Source organism: Temnothorax longispinosus, chromosome 7 (genome assembly GCF_030848805.1).
Source record: "Temnothorax longispinosus isolate EJ_2023e chromosome 7, Tlon_JGU_v1, whole genome shotgun sequence".
Classification (NCBI taxonomy): domain Eukaryota; kingdom Metazoa; phylum Arthropoda; class Insecta; order Hymenoptera; family Formicidae; genus Temnothorax; species Temnothorax longispinosus.
This window is the reverse complement of record NC_092364.1, coordinates 19,896,383-19,911,512: the sequence shown is the minus strand read 5'-3', so window position 1 is coordinate 19,911,512 and position 15,130 is coordinate 19,896,383. Positions and strand designations below refer to the sequence as shown.

Here is a 15,130-nt window from a genome sequence, read left to right as displayed (position 1 = left end):
ATATGGGAAAAAGCCTAGGATTATATATCGGGGACAATGAATCATGAAATTAAAAACTTTGCTTTTCGAGCGAATCTCGAATCTGGACAATCGCAGCGAGAAGAGAATTATGTTTGAGAGACGATTAGGGTGACTTTAAATTTCGATTTATCTGTCCATTTGTCAATGCAAATTAACTTTAATCTCGATTTGACTTACTATATATTTTTCTAATTCTTACAAATTTTAACTGAGATTCAAGTTAATCTACGTTGACAAAATGCGCGTTAGTCATGCAGTGATTGATTAACAAAAGTAACATCCATATTATTTCATTAAGGTAAAATTATTCATTTTTATTGTCTAATCAGTCTAACATATGGAAAAAAGGATTATATCGGGGGACAACGATTTCATTTAATTATCAAATTGATCGCTGAATCGGGAGGGGGGGGGAAGTTCGAGCTCTCGCCCCCCGAAGAATTCTTCGCCTCGAACGGGGGATTCGGGGCAGAACGCGTCGCTCGTGCGCGGGCGCGGCGAACGGAGCGGAAATATTTTCCCGAGGCGCCATCTTGCCCCGCAACCGTACAATTCGTCAGTGCCTGTGAATGGACTTGTCATAAGTGTCTTACTTATTTAATTCCGCCACTCTGTCCCCGTTCCCCGTTACGCTCTCGCGAGCCCCCCGCGTATCCAAATTCCCCGGAGTGGTGGCCGCCCGCGCACGCAAGGTGAGTACGAAGCCGTCGTCCTCGTCGCCGTCGCCGTCGTCGTCATCGTCACCGTCACCGTCATCGTCGTCACTCGTCATTCAGTCGGGTTCGGATGGACGCGACGGGGTACTCCGGATCGAGCATCTCGCGCGACGGTCGCGCGACATTGTCAACAACCCTTTAATGTCGTAGCGTCGTAAAACGGGTGTGCCGCGCCCCGTCGCCGCCGTCGTCGCCACCCCTCTCGCACGGCCGTAACTGAGATACCCCCGCGGGACTGACGTGTCAGTCGTGTCACGTATACGTACACCTACATCTACTCCGATCTAGTCGCGCGACGAGGGACCCCGGACCCCTCGGTGGGCGGGTACGGCGCGCTCCGCCAGTCACGCTCGGAGCGGAACGGCTCGCCTCTCTCGTCTTCGTCGTCTTCGTCGCGGAGCGTTGCACCCGGAGGAGGCGCGCGGCGGCGAGGTGGAATCGACCTCTGGAACGCCTGGCGATCTCTTCGCCAGCATAATTGTACAACGGCAATAGTTTCCTGCCCGCGCCTGCCTCCCCCGCGCCGTCGCTCTCTCCTCCGCGCGTTGACGTACGTTAACTCTCGGAAATCGTCGAGATAACGCGAGTGCGCGAGTATCTCGGCTTCTCCGAGCGTGCGATGCCTCGGAGATATACGATTCCCAACAAATGTGATTGTTCTTTTCACGGAGATTCTCTAAAGTGTGTGTGTGTAATCCCCGCAGATTGTTTACCGCATCTCGCCGTGCCGTCGCTGGTTTTCCCAACTCCGACGTGACAGATCTTGACAGTTAGCACACGTGCGAGCTTGTGCACACGGGGAATAGAAAGTCAGCGGAGCAGTGCGAAAGGACGGAGAGGATAATGATCAATACTTTCACGGTCAATTATATGTATAATGCTGTTAACGCGACGGAAGGAAGCCTTAGAAAGGATCTCGGGCTCGCTGTGATATATCTTCTATCTAGTGTAACAGATTAAGGCTCTTCCAGCTCATTGTTGGCTGTGTTTATACTCTTCTTTACTTTCCGCAAACAGTGAGTGACGATATCTGCATAGTCATGCTCGACAGCGGGGAGAAGAAGACTTAGTCAGTGCCGCGAAAGCAGATGCACGTGTGATTACAAAGGAGTACAATGTTTAAGTAACAACGTCGATATCGTGCGTTGAATAAACGCGAATGGATGCTATGGAAGATCTTTAGATTGTCACCTCGGAGATGGGAGAAACAATAACGGCGTCGAGAAACATATTCTGCGGCTCAAAATCTCAAGGCGTTGCTAATTCGTGCGACATTTAAATATCGAGAACAATCTCTCCATATGATTTTTTTTGTATATAATAATTATCATTAGACGGATTGGTAACGTTGCTCCGATGAGGAATAAAATCACACCGCGCCGCGATAAGATAAGGCGGGGAACACACAACAGAAACACGCCGCAAGGACGATAAAGCCTCACCTGTTTCTCTTTCTTTTTCCAGAAGAGCAGTACACAGTTTTCGCTTAAGGAAGGTGCAGCATCTTTACCTCCGTCAGTGTAAGTGATCTCTCTCTCTCCGTGGACGCTTTCTGCATGCGCTCTATCATCTGTAAACGGGGTAGTTTTGATGATAGGTCTCTCTCTCCCCTGTAGGAAACGTCTCCAGGTTATGCTTTGTTCAATTTAGCGACTTGCTCGTCGAAAACTTTGCTGAGGCGCATATATAACCAGTAGGAGTTCCTGGTTTTCTTACTTTCGAATCGAGCGCGACGTCACGGATCTTCCAAGATCTCTTTTATTTAAATCATAAAAGTCAACGTAAACGTTGTATCTCAATCGATGTTTGATCGCGCGTGCGTGTATACGTGTGAAATTATTCCTTTACATTTTCTCAGTGAGATACGTGAGCTGTTATATTTTTGCAACGACGTGTCAATCGCGTTATTGTACATAATTAATCGTAAAAGGAGCTTAGGGAATATTATGAGCTGTGCCTATTAAAAACAAAATATAATATTTTTCTATTTTCTTTTTAAATTAATAGTTGCTGTTGTCGCTACGAGTATAATCTTTTGTCATACTAGCTCGATTCGCAAACGTATTGAACACGTGTGCATCGCTGCTACTTCTTTTTTTTTTTCGCGCATATATGCACAATCTTGCGGAGTCTCGTTTGAAATTCCGACGATTTTGACAAGAAAAAATTTCATGTAATATTCATTTGCATAATACCATATTAATTTAACAGATTTAACGTGTCATTATCATCCATATACGCAGAATGACGTACTTATCATGCATTTAAGGTGTGACAAATTTTATCTATAAAATTCTCGTTACTTATTTATCGTGTCATCTGATAGCCTAGGCTTTTGTTGTGATTCGGAGTATTCGGAAGTTTTCTGTATTTCGGGGCGAAAGACTAAGAGCTTCGTCAACAACCGCCAGCGATATTTCATTAGTCAAGAATGGCGATGCAGAAGGTAAATTCCAACGATGTGTTCATAACCGTTGAATTAACAACTGTAACTCACTCGTAATAACATGATATTCAATGTGAGAGCATATTATTAGAAGATCTCTGTGTTTCACAGTAAATATCTATCAGTATTTGTAAAAACAATCTGATATTTTTTTTTTACAAGCAGTTATTGCTATGTGTGTTATGTCTTATGTGACATATATATTCGGATTATTTTGATTTTCCAGTTTTTTTTTGTTACAATGCACCTTTATTAGTTTTGGCAACGTTCACCAGCGGAATAACGCGATAATAATAGGTAGTGAATATGATGATGACAAATGTACATTATGCAAGTCAGTATTGCATTAAATATTGTTGTACGATTATTTGGGGTCGATTCGTTTCGAAATTTAGAGCTATATACTCCATGTAGCCCAGAACAATACTTATCTCAGATAAGATAGAGAGAAAGAGAGATAATATTAATTAGAAATTTTTATATAGGCACATCTCAAAAGAACCTGATTTCTATACGATATTAAAAGAAAATATAGGTATATTCTTTTATTAGTCTCCAAAGTCAATGACCTTTTATACTTACATTGAAGCATGTAGGCATATTTTTATACATCATTGGATAATTAATCAGGTGAATTGTGTTAAAGTACAGATTTTAAAATAAAATCGTGTTAAATATAGGTAAATTGTACTTTACTTTCTTCGCTTAGCGGTGCGGTATAATTTGATTTACCTGTATGCAACTTGTATAAACTTTTACGATATTTAAGAAAAAGTACAATTTTTTATAATATAACAATTATAAAAATATAGTATAGATAAAATTGTATTTACATTTCTCTTTCCGCAATTTATATTTCTTTCTACTATTTGTTTGTTACAAGTAATTTGATTTAATGCCTTGCATGCCTTGATTTTAGCTCTGAGCTTCCCGCTATTAATTGACTTATAATTGTATTTTACTGAAATTTTGGTGATAATATCACTAGTTTTGTGACGTTTAAAATAACGCATACTTGTAGCTGCATGGCTTTCCTGTGTAAACAAAACATCCATATTTATTATCAGACGCTACTTGCGTCATAATTGGCCTGCTATTATTTTTACATTATATAGCAATTATAGGTTGCGTACATTAAAGATTTTAGTCAAGGTTTATAGATTTATAGATCTTTGAAAGACTACGAGTCTTCGTAGAATGTAAATCCTGTAAATAGCTGCTTGTGTACCATACGTCTGATATAACATGTGTGATTTTTTTTTCCTTTTGCCTTGGAACGGATACGATAATAAATATGGGTTCCCAGAACCAAGATACACAATACTACAATTGAGTAACATGTAGCGATGATATTTTAGATGAGAAGACAAGGGCAAGACGTCATGCAGGTGAATCTAGCAGGTATTAGGCGAGATATTATGAATCTCGCCCATAATTACAGCAATGCCCAGGTGATTAGTGAAATCTTTTTTATATTACTTGACATTATTTTTCATCATTAACGTATTAAAAATAATAACGGAATATCTAAAAAGACTTGAATGAAAAAAAATTAATAAAACTAAACGAATGTGAACATTCTGAATATCAATATGAGATAATTACTGTTTTTCTACAGAAAGCTGTACGAAAAGCTACCAGCAATGATCCTTGGGGTCCAAGTAGTACACTTATGGCAGAAATTGCCGACTTAACATACAATGTTGTAGCGTTTACGGAAATTATGCAAATGCTATGGAAACGATTGAATGATCATGGGAAAAACTGGCGACATGTATACAAAGCCTTAGTTCTCTTAGAATATCTTATCAAGACAGGAAGTGAAAAGGTAGCGCAGCAGTGCAAAGAAAATATTTTTGCCATCCAAACTTTAAAAGGTAACAAATGTGAAATTTTATTTTATAATATATGAGATCAAGTATTCATATGTGTGATATATTATTGGAAAATTAAAGCTCTATATATAAATAAAATGCAGAAATGCATTGGCGTATATTTGTAATTAATGAACAAATCTAGGAATCCCCGGTTTTTCAACACAGTCCTATTATTCGTTTGCATAGATTTTCAATACATGGATGGGCATAAAGATCAAGGGATTAATGTTCGAGAAAAAGCAAAACAATTAGTGGCCTTATTAAAAGATGACGAGAGATTGAGAAATGAGCGAGCTAGAGCGTTGAAGGCAAAAGAGAGATTTGCACAGTCGGTTAGTGGTTTTGGAAGTGACGGTCTGGACACAATGTCACCTGTTAGCAGCGATGTAAGTAATGTGTTATCGATCAATGATTAAAAACTATAAATTTACACGTTATTATCTTGTTTCAGTTTCAAGATTGGGAACCCTGTCACTTATCCGAATCAGCAGCCAGACGTACAAGTAGTTCCTATTTATAGTAACAAGCACTAGCATTTCGTAGCTCCTTTTTGGTCAAGACCTTCCAAATTGAGATTACTTTAACTGGGACGAGATAATTCTTTTACACATTTGATCTAAATTCTCTTATCATATCTCGTTTATTTTTCGCGCAATCTATCAAACGCAAACATTAATTACTTTACGTAAGAATTAACGCAACAAGTATATTTTACAGCGGAATTGGAAGCCGCAAGACCGCAAACGGTAGGGGAGGAAGAATTACAACTGCAGCTGGCCTTGGCTATGTCTAGAGAGGAAGCGGAGCAAGAAGAACAAAGAAGACGCAGCGATGACGTTAGATTGCAGTTAGCTCTGAGCCAAAGTCAGCAAGATTTTAAGTAAGTGATCAGCGGAATCCACAATGTAATTCATAATAATCAAGTAACTCGATACAGAAAAAAAAACACCCGACTGTGCATTCACGGGACAATGCCACGTGTATGAATTTCAGAACTCCGCAATCTGAGAAGCAAAGCCACATGCTGGATTTACTCGATGTAAATTTGGGAGAAGCGAGCGGCTCTTCTGTACAAACCGATCCTTGGGGTATTCCGATAACAGCTCCACCGCCTAGACCACAGGTACAGGTAATTATGCTGCGGACTTTTAACAAACGTACTTTGCATGATAACACGAAATTGTATCGTTTTTGCATGATGCACCACAGTCTTTGGATTTATCTGAATTTCATGCGTATAAGGTATGTCCGATGAATGTTAGAGGACATTATTGACATTAAATATGTATTTAGAAGAGCGTACAAGCATGGAATAACGGTTTTGTTATTATTGACAAATGGTGGAGTTATTGATAAACTGGTGGAAGAATAATAGTGTACTCGTTTTACAGCCACAGAACGACCCATGGAGTGTTCCAACAACGAGTACGACATCACCCGTACCCTCGGTAGACCCGTGGACGCCCGTTCCGCCACAAAGACCAAGTGAGTCTTATTATGATTATTGCAGCAACGTGCTCTTTACACGATTGTACATTTATTTAATCTCTATATTTATATTCTTTTTGCATGTGTTCTTACGTCTCTCTTTGACGATTTCCGATAATTCTCAGGATCCTCAGGTATAATCAGTTAATTTTTTCACATAATTTTCTTAAAATGTATTAAATTACTATATTTGGATCCTTATCGAGAATATGTCTACTCTTTGTTCTCTATTGTAATGTCTGAATAATGAAAGCAGTGTTCTAAGTTTTCCTAAGTTCTGATTGCAATATTTGACGAATAATTTGGACTGGACTTAAATTAAATTTTAATTATAGCTGCCACTATCGACCCGTGGCGTGCACCTGCCCCATCTCCCGCTACGGTCGCATCTCCTCCGCGTACCAATGACCCTTGGTCACCAGTTCCGTCTACCGCTGCTACCGAATCGGAGACGAACAAACAGGTAATACAGATCTGTCCTTTAAAGTTCCTCGAGTTTCACAATGTTTGTACTAACACATTGGTCTGAAATTTTCTCGTTACAGACGGCTCAAGATGGCATGACGTCCCCGTCGCCATCCTTCAACAATTCAAACTTGACGACTAACATTGGCTTCAATGTATCGTCATCTCAAAATATAGGTTTCAATTTGCCACCCGTATCTTCGGCCGCTACCACCTTCAGCACTAGCAACGGTTTCAACGGCACGGGGCCGGGGTTCAACAACTTTCCTACTCAGAACAACGGTAACGCCGCCGTGACGAGTCCTCTCAGCGATTTAGATGAATTTGACGTGATTACCAACAGGGGAAAACTCGGAGCTAGTCCGCAGACGGTGAACAACGGTACTTGAGCCACGCAAAATTTCTCTGTGAAACGCAACATTAATGTCTGCTGAATTTGCGTAATGAGATCATATGATTTAATAACAGGTGGTACGGCATCATCGGGAGGAGATCCCTTCGATCTGAGTGGCATGGGTGAAAACCTTCCCGCCAGCACCGGTGCCGTGAAGAAGACGCCACAATCCTTCTTAGGAGAGAACTCGGCGCTCGTCAATTTGGATAATCTTGTCAGCGCTTCGGCGATTAAGCCATCGGCTCCTGCGCCAGCGGGTAAGTTTTTATTAGCGATTAGAAGGTACAAATATCGAGAAAGAGAAGTCCAGTATTCAAGATATTTCTCGTTCGCATATATTACTCTTATCATATGATAATCCATTAAAGACAAAATCTAATTAATGTAATATTCAGCGAACAAATAGTTTAAATATCATGGAAAAAGAGAATATTTTACGCTGTAACACGCTCTATGTCTACAAAATAGCGTTTCATTGGAAATAAGTTCGTGAGTATCAATAACATGATTAAGAATATGGCATGAATGCATGGTGACTATTGTGCAGTATAATTATGCTTATTACGTCTTTCATATATTACGTCAAGCGCGTTATGTTTTTACTTAAGAGTACTGTGATTTAAATCTTTCTTCGAATATATATCTTGTAGTGTTCCAGTGGAATACGTAGATTTCTCCTTTTTTTAGATAGTTTATTTTTTCATATTTTTAATTTCCACGATTTTTTTTCTCGTAATATGCAAATTGGAAGTCCAAATCAATATCTTGAAATAAGAACTAATCTTATTGAATGAAAGTAAAAGACAGGAAATGTATTTCTATCTCCAGGTCATAAAATAACATCTTTTTGGTTTTTATTCAAGATATTGATACAAGTCTCGGATGTCGATGTATTGAAAGGCGTTTAAATGATTGAGCTGTCTTCGTGTGAGCGATAAGAGTTATTTTATACTAACGAACGAACATACGTGAATGATTTTACAGCAACCGTGTCATATGCAGCAAATCCATTTGCAACTGTGACGCCACCACCACCCCGTCCTACAATCAATCAGATTCGACAGGATCCATGGACAGCGAACACAACTACTACGGCTAATCCGTTCCTCTCGTAGCCTGATCGATCAATTGGAAACTATGTAATTACTGCGAAACGTGATCCGCAGTTCTACATTGTACTATTACGGTATAGATTTCGGTTAACGGTAAAAGAAAAAAGATATGATTTTATAGCAATTGTGGGCAGGGACAGACGTTGAATAAGACCAATAAGAGGGCGGAGGAGACACGTCCCCGTCAATGGGGATTTTTATCGATAGCTTGAAACATTACTTTTTTCGACGAATTATATTGCAGCGCACTTACGCTCTTTGTACAAGTCTCCTTTTTTTTTTTTTTTAAATTTTTCTTTTGCATGTACTACTCGCTTCTTGAAGTTTATTGTGAAATAATCACCCAAATAATTAACTGGTAGAAGTGTGGCATATTTGTAATTAAGTGAATGGTTGAATGGTTAAAAGGTACACAACATAATAATACAAATCATGTTTTAACTTTTGAACGCTTAAGCGATCCCAAGGGGTACGACTAGATTTTATATAAACTCCTTTCTCTATGCGATCTGTTTTCTATGTATGAATCACATAATTCAGGGAAAGATTGTGCTCAGCAACACCGCATCACCGCCGGGGAAGGATGTAAAGTAACACTGGCATTGAGATCAGTTTATGCGTTTTTATACACACGTGTTTTCTATAGTAAAAAAAGGGGAAAAAATGAGATCGTGAGACTGTAATCATGATTTGCAAAAGCATTACAATGAATAGAGTTCCGTTCGCCATCGTACGCTTAAGATGTGTCGATTATGGTCTGTAAAAAAAAATTCGATGTTGTGGCTTGCTTTCTAATACAGGATCCGCAATACGGGCAGCTACTGCGTTGCAAAGTATACACGAATTTCTTACATAGCCGTATAAGGCAGAAACTTGATCTACACATAAGAAATGTACATATATTAAAACATATCGTTCCCCGTTTGTCAAGTGTTCGTAGTGTTATCAATGGATATACAGAAAGTTTTTTAGTTTTGGATATTCGAAAGCCGTGTCATTGTTCTGCGTTTGTAGAAAAATTTGCTGAGTTTTTTTTGTCGCCCCTTTTATTAGATTTGCTACTCTTGCCTATATAATTCGTACCGCTCTGATATTACATGATGATATTATTTATTTCGCGATATTTGCTCGTTTATAAATAGCATTGATGTAAGTTACAAGCGAAAGGTTTTTTTTTTTTTAGCACCATTGAAATCTGTTGCATGATCTCAGCATCTTTTTCTTCAAAATGACGACGCATTTTACAGTTTTATACAAAGAGAATACTTCGCCAGTATACAGCATTGACAAGGGGGAACTATATTCGCCTGTCTCCGAGATAAATCAGAAAGTTGCACGATTCAACAAGCTGTTCCAATAAGTAAACGTCGAGCAAATAATTCCAATGTATTATTTATCGTTAAATCTATAATTTCTGTTGGCTTTATGCAATTTTAACATTACTTGCTTGTATGAGTGAAATTGTATATTTAATATGTATTTATCCAGATGTTCGCCAGGACATGAAGTTAAAAAATGTACGATACGTGTAGAGATTTAATTATACAATCATTGTCTTGAACGGTTTGAAAATATAAACGATTCTACTAGCCATCGTGCCTGTTGAATATAGGATGACGTTACCACAGCATCCTGTATACTTTGGTTTGTTATGTAGATCTGCATCTTTTTTATACCTGTCTTATTTAAGTGACTAAATATATACAAATCATGATGTATACACGGCTTCATCCCTGTGCGAACAGTGGAATATTTTTGTTTAGCTTTTAGAGCTGATGTAATTGCAGGAAAAAAAAAGAATTCAAAGAACATTTATATAAATAAATATTATATATTTTAGTAGATTATAATGATATACTTATTAATAATTATACAAATAAATATAAAGGTTTTTAAGTTTTCTCAAATTAAACACTTAAAATTCCTTTGGTGCTTTTCTCCAGAAAATTTGTACACAGATTTGATTGCACGAACTAAAATCTATATATATTTAATAGTTAAATTATTTCATAAAAGAATAGAGAACGAACATTACATTTTCATTAATATTTCAATTAAAAAGGTATTTATCTTTAGACAAATATTCTTATTAAGATGTTATGCACGTAGACTTTAGATGAGTGATGAGATCAGAATTATTTTAATACTTAATTTATCAAAATAAGTGTATATAACAAAAAATGATATGTAAAATCTATTTTTTTTCCCCATAAAAATGCATCGGATAATTTTTTCTTCACTCGCAGTTATCCTTAGGTAAATTAATACAGTCTTCAGGTAAAAATGATATACATATGAGGAATTCATCTTGCTTTCTGGAGGAATTCATATGTGAATCCCTTTCAATCTAAAGAGATGCTTCAGTCGAAGAGTTTATCGTAACCGGTGGAAGGAAGTACGAACGGACCTGGCTGTGTAGCTGCGCTATTTCGGCGTCCTCTCTCTCCAAGGCCCTAATGAGCTGCGCAAATTGCACAGTACCTGCTTTGCGCACAGATGACGATCTCAATCCTTGAATTCTATTTTCATCAGACTTACTTTCATCATACCCTTAAATGGCCTGAATCCACCCACCTTCCCTTCCTTCTGGAAATCCATAATTCTTTATGACGTCCATTTGAATCTGCGTTACTAGTGGGAACACAAATTGCATCATTTTCAACATCTCGTTGCCGGAGCTCTCCTTTGCCTTTGTCAGCTTTTGCAAATTCTCAGATGTGTTCAGCGCTGTCAGAATGTCCGTCAATATCGCTGAAGGAAAAAGATATTTCTTTATGTAATTACAATTTCAATATACATTTATAATATATACATAATTCACATAATGGATTATACCTTTTGCAGTTTCCAGTGTGAAACCAGGAACACTTGCCATAGTGCACTATCGGGTGTAGGCGAGGGTTATGTTTTTTTCTCAGCGACGTTTTATTATGTTATTTATATAATATACTTTTGCTAATTACGTGTGGTAAACTGAGATATTGCAGATCACTATTTAACGCTTGTTAAATGGTTAAATCGGCAAATATTTTACATATAACACTTTTTCGTATACAATTGTTGACCCTTTTTTAGATTATCGTATTTAATATGACGTGATTTCATTTGATAACAATTAACAGCTGCTTCTTTCACGGTATACTACTGATGGAACTATATTTCGGCTTGTTTACGTTTATCCTGCAAACGACGGTCATTCACATTTGACGATTTGACATTTCCGAGAGTGGCAGATGGCAACTAATGGCAAGCGTGCAAAGCCAACTAGTGTTCCTTTCGCTGATTGGCTCCGCCATTTCCCGATTAGCGCTTCCGGTTTTTCAAAACATTTGACAGGTTGTTGTCCATATCAATTAATAATATATAAAGTATTCATCAATTATAAAATATTCTAACTTGAAATAAATACTACTGATATGTTTTAAATCTTAATAATACTATTTAAAATAAAGTGCAAGTACTGAAAATCTATATAGTTTACGTTGCAACCGAAGGCAAATCCTGAACCCAGGAATGACAGCTACCCATTAAAAAGGTTCTAAATCCTTGACCGATGTCCGTGACGGACATAATTCCCAAAATTAAAGACAATTACCCAATATTTTCCTATTATACATTATGGTACACAATTATAATAATTTTGATTAATTAATTAATTAATTAATTTAAAGTCTGATACAGATTTTAGGTCTGTTCTTTGTAGTTGAACCTTCTCCACTTTTTGTCTTCTCTCCTCTTCTCTCCAATGTCCATTACATATTTATTTCACTTTAAGAAAGTGAAGTGCATCTACAAAGAACAGCTGTAGTACAGCTCTCATGCTCTCATGTCGGCATTGGGTCTGTTTTCTATTGCTGAACTAGTGTATACGAGACGAATTTGGAGTGTATAGGTTATCTTAAACATTCTTAGAAACTTGGACCGGTTCCAGAAACGCGTGTCCAAGATAATTGAATTTTCTCGAGCACATAATCGAACCATTTATTCTTCCCATTTATTCGACAACTGGCAGAGTATGCCGAGTGTTTCCAGGACTCCGTAGAAATCTCCGTTCAGTCATGGGATCCGGTCACGATCAAACGTTTCTCCACGTACTTCGTGAGGAGAAGAACATCAGTAATTTCTTAGACGCCTTCTTTGGTTTTTTATATAGATGGTGAGTGTCAGAGGTATCGATAACCAATAAAGCTTCAAATAATAAAATTTCATTTTACATGATAACGTTTTGTAATATCAGCACAGACTTCTATGTCGAAGCGGACTCGGAGCAGAAATTGGGCTTCCCACCGGGAGTGGCAGAGAAACTCGTACTGAGTACCATGTACAAGTGGAAGAACACCATACCATCTTTACAAAAAGCAACATTGTCCGATGATGATAGTACAAACAGCAGTGGTATATTAAATCAACTGGTTTTGACGCAAGACGAGAGCTGTAGATTTACTCCACCAGTGGCGCAAGAAATTGAAATCGATTTGTGTGACAAATCTAACGATGTTAAACCACCCTCCGCGCAATCGTTCGAGATGAATCATGCGTCAGACAGTTACAACGGAGCCGTGAGAGAAAATTACGTTTGGACCCAGACTCTCAGCGATTTGGATGTACTTGTAAAAGTACCCGAACATATAAAAGCGTCCAAAGATACGGTCAAAATCGATATAAGCTCGAGTGAGATCAGAATTGTTGGGAAGCCTTCTGCTTCATCAGCAAATTCCGAATGGGATAGCATTTTTGATGGCAAACTTAGTTTTAAAATTCGAAGTGGTGAATCTACATGGAGCATTGAAGGGAATCAAATTAATGTACGTTTATATATATATATATGAGACATATTTAATCTAACTTTTTGGAATGTCATCAAATGTATTTGTCTGGTATCTATACTTATTCATTTATTTATTTGTTACTTATAGATTCATCTTGAAAAGACTATGGAAAGATGGTGGGAAGCCCTAACAGTTGACGAACCGAAAATTGACTTAAACAAGATTGACTGTTCGAAACATTTTGACGATATGGCGCCAGAGGAGCAAATGAAAGTGCAGGGACTGATGTGGAATTGCCAGCAGAAGGTCTTAGGCAAACCAACGTCTGAACAAATTGTAATTGTCTATATCTTGTTCGGTTAGCATGTATAAAGCGAATATTTATTTCAATATTTTGTAAATAACATTGTTACATTGCATTTACAGAAGATGGAGGCTACTTTGAAGCAGGCATGGAACGCGAAAGGATCGCCTTTCCAGGGTACACCTTACGACCCTTCTATTTTAAAATACAATTAATGTACCTTAATATATTTTCTGAAATTTCAATGTTTATTAAATAATATTTATATTAAAATATTTATATTGTAATAATTTTATATGTAAATATACGTGTATATATAATATATGCAGTATATATAATTTAATCGCCTGGAAATCTTCCTGTTTTAATATCCTGGATATTTTGTTTCATATATTTTATACTTATATGTCATGTATTTAATATTATGAAAATTATTAAGAAAAACAACGAAATATTTTTAAATAAAATAATTCAAATGGATATTGCACTTTCATATTTGAATATTGTGCTTTGATAAAAAGAGCTTCGACCCAAAAGGGTAATAATTTGTAAAAAAATTCTTAAAAGACAAATTTATATAGATTTCCATATTTAAATATTCGCTGAACATATTATGGACAAGTTTGTTAATCGTGATTTTATCTAATTAAACTATTAAACCTTTCCTATTTTCGAAAGATTGAATTGTAATCTTTTCAAGATGTATCTATATCTATAAAACTACGACATTTTCAGATCCATGTTGGAAGATCCATTAATTATGGCGATGGATGAAATGTCCATTTTCTTCGCGATCACATTTTCCTGCGCGACGATCGTGGCGAGTCTTCACATTTCCTTTTTAAAAATAAATAGCTAATCTATACGAAAGCAAAGAGCTGACGCTTCTGGATCGACTGGATCTCGACGACGACGACACCCTGTGAAATCGTGAGGCGATCCGAGAGTTTGTATAGAATGCGCGGAATCCTACGCTTTTCCCTGGCGTTTACGCCGACTTTATATCACAATAGCGGTGGGATCGTTCGCTATATACAGGGACGAGGCAGGAGCGGTTCGCGGACGGCAGGTACACAGCCTCGAAGAAACTGTTCTCATTTCGTTTAAGTCGCGTTCGCGACCTTCCTAATCTTCTACCCTGCTCTGACCGATCCCAAACAAATTTTCATGAATGTAGCAGATTACAACCAGGTAATCGGCACATATCTGAATGAGATCCGCGTTGCTCCGACGACTATTGTTATGGAAATTGCAGCCGTAGGAATAAATATTTCACAAGAAATCCTGAAGAGACTCAAATGAAGCTAACGACTCGGTCGGCTTTAAAATTTAGAATGTGGTAAGCAACAAGACTCTCTCGAAAGATAATCTTGCAGGCTTCGATCTCCTGCACGCAGAAATCTTCGAGCGTCGCGTTTCCGAGGAGAGCGATATCGTTTTCAGGTGTCGCGCGGCATCGTAATCGGAATACCATTCGCGGACTCGTCGCGTTCGTTTCGAACGCGCTAAATAATAGATAGTTTCTTCGCATCGCGATG

General features: G+C 37.8%; 3 protein-coding genes across 17 annotated transcripts; 2 read left to right on the top strand and 1 right to left on the bottom strand.

Moving 5' to 3' along the window:
* Positions 1 to 515: 515 nt before the first annotated feature.
* On the top strand, positions 516 to 10,361 carry Lqf (epsin homolog lqf). Of its 14 annotated transcripts, XM_071784418.1 has the most exons (15): positions 516 to 713; positions 2,202 to 2,257; positions 3,064 to 3,183; positions 4,542 to 4,634; positions 4,802 to 5,060; positions 5,247 to 5,446; positions 5,512 to 5,563; positions 5,778 to 5,940; positions 6,054 to 6,189; positions 6,452 to 6,545; positions 6,884 to 7,011; positions 7,094 to 7,394; positions 7,482 to 7,664; positions 7,876 to 7,896; positions 8,392 to 8,533. In XM_071784418.1, exons 3-14 carry the CDS (start codon positions 3,169 to 3,171, stop codon positions 7,890 to 7,892), a joined length of 1,641 nt encoding a protein of 546 aa, XP_071640519.1. In that variant the 5' UTR covers positions 516 to 713; positions 2,202 to 2,257; positions 3,064 to 3,168; the 3' UTR covers positions 7,893 to 7,896; positions 8,392 to 8,533. The 14 variants fall into 14 exon arrangements, with proteins under 14 accessions (XP_071640519.1, XP_071640512.1, XP_071640516.1 ...); XM_071784411.1 differs by lacking the exon at positions 7,876 to 7,896 and having other exon boundaries at positions 517 to 713; positions 6,054 to 6,183; positions 8,392 to 10,361; XM_071784415.1 differs by lacking the exon at positions 7,876 to 7,896 and having other exon boundaries at positions 518 to 713; positions 3,069 to 3,183; positions 4,528 to 4,634; positions 8,392 to 10,361.
* LOC139816727 (protein C10) lies at positions 10,331 to 11,787 on the bottom strand. Its single transcript, XM_071784438.1, has 4 exons — positions 11,483 to 11,787; positions 11,355 to 11,400; positions 11,094 to 11,270; positions 10,331 to 11,000 (listed from the first exon to the last, which is right to left on the bottom strand). The coding sequence occupies exons 2-4, from the start codon at positions 11,392 to 11,394 to the stop codon at positions 10,867 to 10,869; spliced, it is 351 nt and encodes a 116-aa protein (XP_071640539.1). The 5' UTR covers positions 11,395 to 11,400; positions 11,483 to 11,787; the 3' UTR covers positions 10,331 to 10,866.
* Positions 11,788 to 12,326: 539 nt separating this feature from the next.
* Positions 12,327 to 13,914, top strand: LOC139816721 (nudC domain-containing protein 3). Of its 2 annotated transcripts, none has more exons than XM_071784430.1 (4): positions 12,327 to 12,675; positions 12,762 to 13,324; positions 13,436 to 13,624; positions 13,715 to 13,914. In XM_071784430.1, exons 2-4 carry the CDS (start codon positions 12,839 to 12,841, stop codon positions 13,805 to 13,807), a joined length of 768 nt encoding a protein of 255 aa, XP_071640531.1. In that variant the 5' UTR covers positions 12,327 to 12,675; positions 12,762 to 12,838; the 3' UTR covers positions 13,808 to 13,914. The 2 variants fall into 2 exon arrangements, with proteins under 2 accessions (XP_071640531.1, XP_071640530.1); XM_071784429.1 differs by having other exon boundaries at positions 12,757 to 13,324.
* The last annotated feature ends 1,216 nt before the right edge of the window (positions 13,915 to 15,130 follow it).